At 44.1% G+C, this 14,168-nt stretch overlaps 1 protein-coding gene across 2 annotated transcripts in view; it reads right to left on the minus strand.

The window, feature by feature from the left end:
* The window catches only part of kif19 (kinesin family member 19), a 285,358-nt gene that overhangs the window by 6,654 nt on the left and 264,536 nt on the right, over positions 1–14,168 (minus strand). For both annotated transcript variants that reach the window (XM_072483431.1, XM_072483432.1), the window contains 5 exons: positions 9,268–9,373; positions 8,544–8,670; positions 7,118–7,539; positions 6,248–6,401; positions 4,710–4,814 (listed from right to left, as the gene is read on the minus strand). In XM_072483431.1, coding sequence (XP_072339532.1) covers positions 4,710–4,814; positions 6,248–6,401; positions 7,118–7,539; positions 8,544–8,670; positions 9,268–9,373 — 914 coding nt within the window. The remainder of the gene's footprint in view (positions 1–4,709; positions 4,815–6,247; positions 6,402–7,117; positions 7,540–8,543; positions 8,671–9,267; positions 9,374–14,168) is intronic.

The raw sequence follows: 14,168 nt of genomic DNA on the forward strand, positions 1-14,168 counted from the left end.
AATCCCTCCCCATCACCCCTCAATAACCTGAACCTGAAGCCCCACTTTGCCCCCCCCACCGAACAGCTGACAGTGACCAACTCTTTAAAATGTATTATAAACAAACCCCATCTCTTGTGGAACCGTTCATTCGCCCCCCCCTCAAATCAAAATTGACCTTCTCCAAATACAAAAACTCAATCCGATCCCCCAGCCACACCAAAGCACAAGGTGGAGAAGTTGTCCTCCACCCCAACAGGACCCGCCTGCGAGCAATCCGTGAGGTGAAGGCTAAAACATCTGCCCCATTCCCATCTGCAGCTCTGGCAATTCCGACACCCAAATATGGCCCCCAGTGGACTGGGTTCCAAATCCACGTGCAAGACCGCTGACATGGGGCTGAAGAACGACGTCCAAAATTTCTCCAACTTTGGGCAGGACCAGAACTGATGTACATGGTTGGCTGGACCCCTCCTCCACCCTCTCAAACAATCAGCTCATCCTCGACTCCGTCAGGTGTGCTCTATGTACCACCTGACGCACAAGGTTGAGGCACTCACCCTCCACAGCACCTCACACCACAATCCCTCCTCAAGCGCCAACACCAGCTCCTCCTCCCACTTGGTCTTAATCCCCCACTTCAGCCCCATCACTGACAGCACCCCCTCCAACAACAAGGAGAGCGGTGCAACCGGAAAAATCAGGAAAACCTTCTTTGCAAAACCCGGCACCTGCAAACTTCTCGCCCAACTCTTGCAAACTGCCCTTCTAAAAAGAAGCCCTTCATTTCCATCACCCCCACCCCTCCCATCCACTGATGGCGAAATCTCCCCATTCCTATTCAATCCCACATAATCTTCAATCACCTTTCCCATCTTTGCATAAAAATTCGAGTCCGCCATCAGCCCCAGATCCAAACTCCACGCTGGCCTCTATGGCGATCCTTTCTCCAGGACCTCACCACCAAATGCGGAGCATGGTCTGGGATAACAATCGCCGAAAATTCCACTTTCCACACCCCTAACAACAACTTCCCCGTGATAAAAAAGTAAATCATTGAATACACATTATGCACCAACAAAAAGGAATACTCCCTGTCTAGCGGATGCAGAAACCTCCACGGATCCGTTCCCCCCCATCTCCTTCATAAATGCAGCCAACGCCTTCTTCCCCCAACCCCTTCCCCGAGGGGGTCAGCAAACATGGCTTGGCCCAATCCACCTTTGCATTCAGCACTGTATTCAAGCTCCGCCCCCAGTGTTAACTGGTGCAGATCCAAATTGCTATGGCAGCCAACATCCTCTTCATAAACACTACGTCATCCCAATTTGGGACGTACATGCTAACCAACACCACCATCCTCTCCTTCAAAGGGCCCGTTACCATAACGTACCTGCCCCGCTGGTCAGCCATCACGGGCTCCATCTGAAACCGTATTCTCACTACCCCCGGGCCCTACTATCAAAGCCCAAACACCTGAATTACCCAGCCCTTCCAAAGCCTTTCCTGGTCCTTCACCCTTAAGTGGGTTTCTTGCAGCAGCACCATGTTAGCTTTCAAGCTCTTCAAATGCAAGAAAACTCTCGCTCTCTTCACTGGCCCCCTCCAACTTGCGTACGTTCCACATTACCATATGGACCTGAGGTCTCTCACCATCCCCCCTCCCCTCCTGTCAATCTTAATCAATAATCCTGGCCCCGCCCCAAAGGGCCCCAGCCCTATCCCTAGTCACCATCAGCCAACTACCCCTCTCCACCCTCCCAGAAACCTTCCCAGCTACTTCCTCTCGAAACCACATCTCACACTTCAGGGCTAGAGAACTTCATTCAATTTAGTGCAATATTGAGGGAGTTGTTGTAGTTTTAGAGCTGGTGGTACCTTTTGATGAGACATTAACTAAAAGCCCTTTCTGTCTGTTCAGATCCTACTGCAACATTTGAAGAAAAGCAGGAAATTCACTGACAACCTGATCAGGCAGCACCATCCACCAAAAAAGGTTAACCGGTTACTCATCTTATTGCTGGTTGTGGAATTTTGCTGTGTGTGCATTGGCATTTGTGTTTGTCAATGTCACAGTGAGTGCAGTTTAGAAAGTAATTAATTCGCTGTGAAGAGCTCTGGGACATTCTGAGAATGTGAAAGGCTCTTCTTTCTCAATGCAATTCTTTTTAACTGGCAGTGCACCTCTGATTGAACGTCCATCAGTTGCTCTGGTTGCAAGCGGAGAAAGATACACATCTTTTTTCTTACCTCCTGGGCAGAATGCAACGCTTTTATTTATCTTCAGGTGTTTTACTGACAACTGAAAATAACTTGCTTAAGCTCTATTTTTTGTTGTTCAACAGGAGGCAGCTTCAAGGCCTGTATTAGTAATTATTAAATTGGGACAGCAGTGCTCAGTCATCTGTATTGATGGATTACTTCAGATAAGTGTGTTGTGGTTAGGTAATTGCATATGAATTTTTAGTAGACAAAGGTTCTTACGGTCCACAAGATTATCCTTTAGCGACCAACCTCACCAATCTCCCTTTTGTCATATCTGTCCCTTGATCCTCTCTCAGAAGCCAGGTGATTTGTCTTGGAACCCATTTATTTTGTTCACTTCGACTACCTCCTTTCACCCTATTCTCATTTGGATGAGACAGTTCCATTTAATTTCCCTTCTTGATCACGACTCCTCATTGTCAATTTGTATCCCCTGATGTTTTGAGTGCTCCACCATGGTGAATAATTTTCTAAAATTTATTTTGTTGGTTTCTTTTCTAACCTGAAACCTACAGTGAAATCACTTTGAAATCCCCTCTCTTCCAAACAAAATAAATAGAACTTTGCAGCTAATTAATTACTTTCTAAACTGCACTCACTGTTACATTGACAAACACAAAAGCCAATGCACACACAGCAAAATTCCACAACCAGCAATAAGATGAGTAACCAGTTAATCTTTCTTCATAAATTGAATTTTAATATTCAGTATCACCTTTAGCTTCTCAAATCTTTCAGCTTCTCCCATAACCATCTCAATGTAATTGTTCTGCCCAAACACCCATCTTATCTATTTCTGGAGTTCTATGGCTGCTCCTCAGATTTCAAACTCAGTTTAGTATTGTTTGCAAATTTGCCTAGTTTGCACAGAGCTTCAGAGTGAAGTCAGCAATATAAATTGGAGCTAAGTGGAATTTTAATCCTAAGGCACCAGGCCACAACTAGGACTTCTATTCTCCTTGCCATTATCCCAACCAGGACCTGCTCTTCCTCCTCTAACTAGGACCAAACGTATCTCCGTGAAAAAACACCTGCTGTCACTCCCTAAACTTGGACCCGCTGGCAGTCCCTCAACTAGGAGCCAGTGTTATTACCCTAACAACTACCTGCTTTTATTCCTCTTTGTCTCCTAATTAGGTCCTGTTGCTCTCCTGACCAGGACCTGCTGTTTTTCATTCTAGGACCAATTTCTTATCCAATATCACAATATAGCTTACAAAACATCACACACACGACTGCGTGGCAAAATTTGGTTCCAACTCCAACTACAAGTTTGCTGATGACACGCCGTAGTGGATCAGATCTCAAATAACGATGAGTCAGAGTACAGGTGGGAGATAGAGCACCGAGTGGCGTGGTGTAACAACAATAATCTCTTCCTCAACATCAGTTGAGGCACTACCAGCAGGTAGTTGTTCAGAGAGTAACAGTGGGTCCCTCAACATCACCAAAACTATGGAGCTGGTCATTGACTTCAGGAAGCGGAGTACCGTACACACCTTTCTGGATCAATGGTGCCACGGTGGAGATTGTTGAGAGCTTCAAATTCCTAGGTGTGCAGATCACCAACAATCTGTCCTGGTCCACCCACGTCAGTGCTACAACCAAAAAAGCACAACAGCGCCTATATTTCCTGAGAAAACTAAGGAAATTTGGCATGTCCACATTGACTCTTACCAACGTTTTACAGATGCACCATAGAAAGTATCCTATCTGGGTGCATCACAGCCTGGTACGGCAACTGCTTGGCCCAAGACGGTAAGAAACTTCAGAGAGTCGTGAACACAGCCCAGTCCATCACACAAACCTGCCTCCCATCCATTGCCTCTGTCTACACCTCAAACTGCTTTGGAAATGTGTGCAGAATAATCAAAGACCCGTCTTACCCAGGTTATTCTCTCTTCCAACCTCTTCCATCTGGCAGGAGTTACAAAAGTCTGAGAACACGTACTAACAGGTTCAAAAACAGCTTCTTCCCTGCTGTTACCAGACTCTTGAATGACTCTCTTATGGACTGAACTGATCTCTTCACACATCTTCTCTACTGAGCAGGACTACACTCTGTATGCTTCACCTGATGCCTGTGTGTATGTATTTACATTGTGTATTTATGTATGGACTGTATGCAGAACAGTACTTTTTTTTACTGTACCTTGGTACACGTGACAATAAATCAAATCCAATCTAAATCCAATCAAACCAAATAAAACGTCCAAGGTACGACCTCTTATTATTAAGTGATTTCCAAACATTTGCTTTCAGTTTGCAACATCTACAGAATTGTACATTCAGTACATGACCTGGACTAATTTCTCCTCAATTAAGCTAACAAAATAATACCAATTTGTTTACAAAGCAGTTGCTGCATTTCTATATGGTATAAATATATGGTATAAATACCATAAATATATGGTATTTCTATTGGTTACTTAGTTTAGTGATCCCACAAAACTTTCTATTCTCACCTCGGACTTTCTTCTGTACAGCCATCCCTCTCCCATTGGCATTTCTCTGATAGATGGTGCTGGGTGGTGTGCTGACTACCTCCAACATCTGTAGGTCACTCTCTCCTACACAAAACAATACAGACAGGCAACCTATTTTAGTTGTACACACGAATGCGAAATAACATTGAAAAAAATGTATGACAATGTAGTGGATAGCTACTGGAAGAACTGCTAAAATATATTTTTGGTTTAAGTCAACTTTTGTATAATTTCCATAAAATAACATATTGCAGAAGATAGCATTTTATATGCAAATGTTTGGCTGAATCTTCCCTTCCTAACGCTGACTGGGAGATCCAAAGTGGAGTTTTGTGGGGCAGCAATTTTAAACATAGCTGCCGATTCCTGATGGACACCATTTTCCCTGGAATGGGAAACACGACAAGGTCACAACTCGACGGGTTCGATTCCTGGCTTCACAGATTATCATCATAGAATTTACAGTGCAGAAGGAGGCCATTCGACCCATCGAGTCTGCACCGGCTCTTGGAAAGAGCACCCTACCCAAGGTCAACACCTCCACCCTATCCCCACAACCCAGCAACCCCACCCAACACTAAGGGAAATTTTGGACACTGAGGGCAATTTATCATGGCCAATCCACCCAACCTGCACATATTTGGACTGTGGGAGGAAACCGGAGCACCCGGAGGAAACCCACGCACACACGGGGAGGACGTGCAGACTCCGCACAGACAGTGACCCAAGTCAGAATCAAACCTGGGACCCTGGAGCTGTGAAGAAATTGTGCTATCCACAATGCTACCGTGCTGCTTGGGTGACTTGTCTGTGCAGAGTCTGCATGTTCTGTCTCTGTCTGCGTGGGTTTCCTCCGGGTGCTCCGGTTTCCTCCCACAAGTCCCGAAAGAGGTGCTTCTTTGGTGAATTGGACATTCTGACTTCTCTCTCAGTGTACCTGAACAGGCACAGTAGTGTGGTCACTAGGAGTTTTTCACAGTAACTTCATTGCAGTGTTAATGTAAGCCTACTTGTGACACTAATAAAGATTATTATTACAAACGCAGATTGGGTGACTGCTTTGCGGAACACTTTCATTCAGCAGCAAGCATGATCCCAACTTTCCTGTTGTTTGCCATTTTAACTCAGCACCTTGCTCTCATTCCCACTTGTCCATCCTTGCGTCTGCTGCAATGCCCCAGGCGCTAGCTAGACGAGTAGCATCTCATCTTTTGGTTGGGCACGTTGCAGCCCTTGGGACTGCAGGCCATCCGTTTTTTGTTCTTAAAGTCGCTACTTTTTATTGCAATCTCTCACAGCTGCAGTTTAATATCTAACACATTCTCCCTCTCTTTAGTTCTGACGAAGAGCCAAGAGGACTCGAAACGTTAACTCTATTTTCTCTCCTTACAGACGCTGCCAGACCTGCTGAGTTTTCCCTGCATCCTCTATTCTTGTTTCAGATTCCAATATCTGCCGTATTTTGCTTATGTCAAGGCTGGTTTTGTGCCTATCCTCACGGTGAATGTCGCACTCACCTGCATAATGGCTGATTGGGAATTTTACTTTCCCGGGTGCATGTGTTGGTTTTCCATGTGTCCGTAACTGAGATTGGCCATTCACATTAAATCTATTATCTGAAATACTCTCCAATGGCTGGAATCGGGATGAAACATTCTTAGGATGGGGTAACTGGGAACATAGTAAGAAAATCAGGTTTTTACAAATGGTAAACAATGAAAAATTGCATTAAAGCAGGATATAAAATACATAAAAAGACAATGGTAGGACAATATGAATCAGGCTTTGAGATTTAATCTGTTGGAGACACATGGTGACATAAATTTATTGTCCTCACAATTATCTTAAAAATCAAATTATCTTTCTTTGCAGCATTGTATATGAAATATGAGTGAATTCACTGACAACTCTGGGTTCCATTGAGAGACTGAAAAGTGTCTGGTATTTTTACACACAGCGGACTATTTGAACACCAATCGCAGATTGGCATTGTTGCTATGGAAATGCACTAAACAGTGTCTACATTCAGAATGTTAAATGGTGATGCTGAAATGTGGATTTCACAGAGTTTATTCAGTTTACAACATAACTCAAATAAAAATCCAACCTCACAAAAAAAATTCAACCCTTAAGTGGTCGAACCAAACAGAGATTGATGCCAATTGTATCACAGAGATTCCCTAATGGGTTGGTAATACCTAACACTAAATGTTGAAAGGGTGTATTTCTGTCAAGACATCATATTTCTGTCCCAGACACTAATCTATTTAAATTATTATTGATGGCATTTCATTTGAGCCAGAAGTTTTGAACCAACAAATTTGTAATCAGAAAACAAGAGTAAAGAATATATTTTATTTCACTCCTGCAAAAAACAAAATACCAACCCCTTGACCATTGACTTCAAAAGACCTTGATCTTCTTTTCTTCCGCTTGGTTTCTAATGTCTCCTCTTTTCTACTGGTCTTTTTGTTTTCCTTTTTATAAGATTGAGACCACCCATTGGGAGGTTCTTCCTTGTTATGTTGTACATGGCTGATCATCTCACCAGTACTGGTGGATAGATTGTCCTCACTCACTGCATGCTTCATAACTTGACCTTGCTGGTGCCTGTACAGCGTCAGTGAGGGCCCAGGAATGCCTCTATAAAATGATTCTTCATTTTCCTTCATCGAATGCAGGGAAATACTCGTTTTCTCCTTCATGGGCTCCAGAATGTGTAGCCTGTTGTCACTTTCCAGAACTTTTGAGCGTCGCCTCGCTGCTTTGACTGCAATGTTCTTGGTGCCTGTCAACATCTTCTTGCGTTCTATTAAAAATGGAATTTGTTTAATTATTTCATTAAAGCAGGATATAAAATACATAAAACGACAATGGTAGGACAATATGAATCAGGCTTTGAGATTTAATCTGTTGGAGACACATGGTGACATGCTTGTCAAGGCAATATTTACAATTTACTCTTAAAGTACATGACATTCGTAATGCAAGGGGTAGCAATATTTGGAGAGATAATGAGTTGGACTTTCCTTCAGGGCAATTCCGGCTGGGAGAGGTTAAGGGCAAGATTTCTTACACTGGCAGGTTCCAAGCAGAATCTTGCACAATGGCGAGAGCCAGCTTCTGCCATCTTGCAAAATTAAACCATGTGGCACTGCATCATCAGAAAGGAAATGGAGCCAAAAAGAAAAGGGGTAGAAGTCTTCCGAATATTAAATAATTCCATCAAGGAAGAAGAATCAACATCGAGGGACCCACCATGAAGTGCCGACAGGAGAGCGCGAGTTGCCAGATGCCTCCTTCTTTGCATTTGGCCATCTTGCTAATGCTGCCCCAGCAAGTTCTGCCACCAACCCTCTTCTAATTGAACTGCCACTGACGCCCCAGGCAAGAAGGCAGGCAAACCTGTCAGTTTTCCAAGCATTGCAGCCTGTCATTGCTTAATTGAGGTGGGACAATCAAGGGGCAGGTGATTGAGACTCCTGCTGATTGGGAGCCCGATAGAAACGTCCACATGTACTATCAGAGGTGGGTAGCTCATAATAGTCCTCCCTCCCACTCTTTGCTGCTCCCTGCTGACATCTTGTGGTAGGAATAGAGGACGATCTGTATAATCCTTTTCATCCTTCAACTGAGTCAGGGCACCAGGTACCCAGAGGAAAGGGAGAGGTTGCTAGATGCCAACCCTCTCCATCTCTGCATTCGACCATCTTGCAACATTGCCCCAGTGAGAGAACCATTCACTTGGTTCAACCATGAAGGAGTAGTCCAAAAAACATCATGGCTACAAAATTCTACATCAAGTCTACATACCTTTGAGGAACTCTGTTTGGGTGTGTCGATTGTCTGCAAAATTTTCACTGCTGTCAGGTGACGAGTTTAAATGGCTACTGGCACTGCTCATCTCACTAAAGCTCACCAGACTCTCCTGTTGATTTGTCTGAAGGAAGATGTGTTATGGAACAGTTAAAATCTTCAACCTTTAAGTAGCCTCTTGCTTGTGTCACTTTATTACAGAGTAGGATCCATAATAAAAGTAGCAATTTAGAGAAGCTTGCTGAGCTAGGTGCTCACAAGAAAGAGGAATTAAATTAAGTTCCTCAAAAAGAAGAGGAAGCAAGGATAACAAAAAAAGTGGAGTCGGCTCTCTGAGCCAATCGGTGTATTCATGACACTATGTTCCTTTGTGATATACAGGTGTATTTTACTGCCTGCTAATTTTAGAAAGAAAGTAGACCCGAGTATGAACTGGAGAATACCATGGTAACAATATTTCCGTCATAGCAACCACTTCATACTCATACATCAACACTAAATTAGTGGACGTGAGAAATTGTAGGCCCTGATCAGTAAAAGGTATTTCTTGTATTTTTGGAGGACGTACAGATTAATTCCTGCCATGCCCAAATAACATCTGGGAACATAATCCTAAAGTACTCGTGAGTGCTTCTATGGGTTTCTGGGAATGTGGTTTTGAAATTGACATGTTCCGTCCGAGTGGGCAGCATTCCAGATTCTGACACAAACACCAACTCACCTCTTGGTTTAACATTCCATTCACATGGATTGGAGGAGGTGTCATCACGGTTGAACTCTTTCTCTGTTGACCATGTGGGCTGGTTTTAAACACTCGGTTATTATCACTGGTATGTCAAAAGAACAACATTGAAATGAGTAAAGAGAAGTACTGAGGCAAATTTGTCATTGTTGTATTAACGAGTCAAACAGGTATCGTATATTCCTGTGTAAACGTTGATCTCACACAAGAGTTGACGCATGATTTTTGGCATAAAAGTTTCACATTTTTTAGTTACCTCCTGTAAAAGTCAATTCAGGGATCAAAGCCCAAAGATTTCTGAACCAAAATATAATCCCGGAGGTGTTTAGGATTGTTTAGGATGCCGTAAAATGATGTAAATTGGTGAAGTGCATTTCATGACTTTCATGTTTGGAGCGAGTCTTCAAATGTGCTGGTTAGATGGCTGTGCCTCCTTGACTCTTTTTAAATGCCGTTTTATAAATTATTAGATTTAATTGTAAATGTATGATTGGCAATAATTGAAAGTAAGCCTTTGACTTTGTACTTTCGTTGATGGAGCAACTTTTACTTTGGATTTTACTCAAGATTTTGCTTCGGTCTTTGTTTCATGTTGTGTGGGCCCAAATCAATCATGAATGTCAACTCCTTGAAAATATGAATCATGAAAAAGTTGACCCTTCAATTTTTGCCAAAAAGGTTAGTAATGCAGGTAACCCTCTAAAGACCGAGAATAAAGTCCAGGTGCACGGAGCCTGTCAAAGCTATTACAAAAGCAAGAAGAAAAATGAATGAAAATATAAGTAAAAATCTGTACAACCTGAACAGATCAATAGCACATTCACTTGCAGGCTGTTAAGGACTGCATTTTTCCATGTTTTTAACCTTCTATATCAGGTTTGTTCAATCAATTTACTTGAGGGGCCAGATTTCAATTTCTTTCTCACTCTAGGGTCCGTGAACAAATTTTGGAAAGAGAAGGTTTGCACAACATTAAAAAATATATATTTTTTTAAAAAGTTGACGTATGAAAAAAAACAACTTGCTGAGTAGAAAAAAATGTTTAAATAATTAATATATTTTTCTAAATGTGTAATAAATAAAAATGAGTATTAGAGTGTGGAAGGGTGAGAGTGTGAGTATCGGCTCACTCCCAATCCCAGGTGCTCGCTCACTCACCACACACCTGCGTGCTCACGCGCATCCCTCAGACATCAAGGAGCCCGAGCAAAACTGGAGTCTATGGGAATCAGGGGGGAAACCCTCCATATACTTAGCACAATGAAAGATGGTTGGAGGTCAATCATCTCAGACCCAGGACATCACTGCAGGAGCTCCTCAGGGTAGTGGCCTTGGCCTAACCATCTTCAGCGGCTTTAACAATGACCTCCCTTCCATCATAAGGTCAGAAGTGGGGATGTTCGCTGATGACTGCGCAATGTTCAGCACCATTCACGACTCCTCAGATACTGAAATAGTCCATTTCCAAATGTAAGAGCTGGACAATATCCAGGCTTGGGCTGACAAGTAACATTTGCGCCATACAAGTGCCAGACAATGACCATCTCCAACAAGAGAGAATCTAACCATCGCCTCTTAATATTCAATGGCAATACCATTGCTGAAACCCCCACTGCCAATATCTTGGGAGTTATGATTGACTAGAGTCATATAAATACTATGGCTACAAGAGCAGGTCACAGGCTAGGGTTAACTTACCACCCTACTCCCCAAAGCCTATTCACTATCTACAAGGCACAAGTCAGAAGTGTGAAGGAATACGCTCCACTTGCCTGGATGAATGCAGCTCCAACAACACTCCAGAAGCTCGACATCATCCAGGCCAAAGCAGCCTGCTTGACTGGTATCCTTACACAAACATTCAATTCCTCCCATGGATTAACATTGGCAGAAGTGTGCACGATCTACGAGATGCACTACTGGAACTGATCAAGGCTCCTTAGGCAGCACCCCTTCCAAATCTATGACAGCTACCATCTAGAAGGGCGAGGATAGTAGATACCTGAGAACATCACCACTTGGAGGTTCCCCTCCAAGTCACTCGCCATCCCAACTTGGAAATATATCACCATTCCTTCACTGTCGCTGGGCCAATATCCTCCCTAACAGCACTGTGGGTGTACAGGACACCCGCATCCCGTAAAATGAATTGAAAGAAAACACAAACACGCACAAATTACTCACTCACCCACCCTCCCCACTCACTCACCCTCCCTCCCTCTCTGACCCTTATTCGCCTTGGGTGGGGGGGGGGGGGGGGTGCTGGAGCAGTGGAAGCTGGGGGAAAACGGCAAGAGCTGGCTGAAAGGGAGGAGAGAGCAGGGGAACGCCTGGCGGATAGAGGCCCCACAGCCTCTCTATCTCCACATAATCACAGCTGCTGATGTTCGCTGCTCCGCAAATCTCATCCTGTTTCTTTCCCAGGTTTAGAAACCGTCAACTTCACTAACCCGTCTTAAAAGTATTTCAAACAATGGTTCTGGAGGCCACATAGGGAAAGGCTACAATCTGGCCCGTGGGTTGGACAAGTCCTATATGGCTTGGAGTGCAAGGCAGATGAGCTCTAACATTAAGAAGGACAGTGAAGGGCTGCACACAGTAGTAATTGGGTAAATAAATATATTGATAATGGCCTATCTGCACTGTAACATTTGGGGTTGCCTCTGCACAAAATATATTTTACTGTGATTATGGTTAGGGAAGTTTTAATTTTGGCCAGCAAACCATGAATCTCTCTTTCTGCAGACTTTTCTACACCCTTTCATTCGACTTATTTCTACTGACACCAAGGTCTTGTGCTGATGGAAAAGAATAAAGGTCCATTTTGAAAGCTGGTCGGAGAGGTAGGTTGTAGCTATTGCTTTGTTCAAAGTTGAATTCTAGATCTTGTCCCCAATCAGCTACTATTTTAGATTCATACAAAAGCAAATGCTACAGAGGCAGCAAATCTGAAATTAAAAAGGGGAAATGCTGGACGTACTCTGCAGGTCTGGCAGCATTTGTGGAGAAAGAAACCGAACAAAAAATGTTAGAGATGCAATAGGTTTATAGCAATTGCAGAGGCAGGGAACGGGTAGTGGTGGGGGGGGGGGGGGGGGGGGGGGGGGGGGGGGGGGGGAGAAGGTGCGGGTTGGAGGGGGAGTGCTGTGATATGGTGGAAGGCAGAAGAGATTAAACCACAAAACAGAATGATGGTACACGTCAAAGGCGAGTGGCATTGGGACATGTAAAGAAACAAACAACTGATCAGTCACGATCTCATGGAATGACGGAGCAGTTTGAGGGGCTGAATGGCCCTGTTTCTATTTTTCTAAAAGATATGCCTAGATAATAATAATTATTATCTTTATTGTCTCAAGCAGGCTTACATTAACACTGCAATGAAGTTAGTCGACACATTCCGGCACCTGTTCAGGTGCACAGAGGGAGAATTCAGAATGTCCAATTCACCTAACAGCATGTCTTTCGAGACTTGTGGGAGGAAGCTGGAGCACCTGGAGGAAACCCACGCAGACACAGGGAGAACGTGCAGACTCTGCACAGGCAGTGACCCAAGCCAGGAATCAAACCTGGGACTCTGGTGCTGTGAAGCACCAGTGCTACCCACTATGCTACCATGCTGCTCGATAGAGGAGGTGTGAATGAGAAAATCTGAATGATTTCCAACACCTGCCACCCAAAGATAAATAAAACCCACAGACTATAAACATGCTCAACATAAGCTAGTGGAGCAGAGGGCAGCACGGTGATGGAGCAGTTAGCACTGTGGCCTCATGGCACCGAGGTCCCAGGCTCGATCCCGGCTCTGGGTCACTGGTCATGTGGAGTTTGCACATTCTTCCCCTGTTTGAGTGAGTTTCGCCCCGACAACCCAAAGGTGTGCAGGCTAGGTGGATTGGCCATGCTAAATTGCCCCTTAATTGGAAAAAATGATTTGGGTATTTTTTAAAAACATAAGTGAGTGGAGCAGTACCTCAGCTATTGGTGGACACGTTACATCCTCCTGGACTCAACATTGAGTTGAAAACTTTTAAATACTTGCTCCCGATTTTGTGTTCATTTTTGCATAGAATCTATTGGTAGTGATTCTGCATTTCCTATTTATACCTACTCTCGAAGCAACTTTTGTTTCTCTCCCTGTCCTATTCCCATCCCACTTTTGCCTTGCCCCATTGGCATCAATTCATCCTAATAAAAGTTACATTTTGCCGCCAGCAGGGAACAGGAGTGTTTCCTGCTGGCATTGGCAATGCTACTGAGGTGGGACTCAATGCCGCTTAGTAACTCTTTTGCAGAGGGCGGATTTTGTGCTGACCTTGAAAGGGCCGGGGCCTAAATTGGCTGACAGGACCCGCTGCTCAAGATCGGGGTGCTATTTTTAAATGGGCGATCTGATCTCAGAATAATATTGCAATCCCCCCAAAATCACTGGCAAAGCTCCCCTCCATCCCAAAGTGAATGACGCTCTGTATGGGCTTGCCAAATGCCCTCTCTTTCAGGTCCTGCCCCATTGCAGGACCAACCTGGTAGCATGGACTCTGAGTGGGAGGGGCAAGGGGGTGACCTCTGTGCATGTACCTCCAGGGTGCTGATGGGGATCTTGGGCTGGGCTGGAGGGGCTCAGATGTAGTGTCTTTCCGGAGATGGGGGTCGTGTGGCCTTCCTTCTGTAGCTTTGAAAATTATTAAACCATCTTTCAGCATGTCACGTTGTAGTTAAAAGTCTTCCCTCTGTAGCCTTGAAACCCTTTGACGTCTCTCCCAGCATGTCAATATAAATGATTAGTCTGACCAAGGTGAAGTGTTCCCCTTGATTTGTTGGAACCATTGAAGGGCTTTTTTAAAGTCATTCCCACTTAACTTTTTAAAGTCTCTAAGCAT

Source organism: Scyliorhinus torazame, chromosome 18 (assembly GCF_047496885.1).
Source record: "Scyliorhinus torazame isolate Kashiwa2021f chromosome 18, sScyTor2.1, whole genome shotgun sequence".
NCBI classification, from domain to species: Eukaryota; Metazoa; Chordata; class Chondrichthyes; order Carcharhiniformes; family Scyliorhinidae; genus Scyliorhinus; species Scyliorhinus torazame.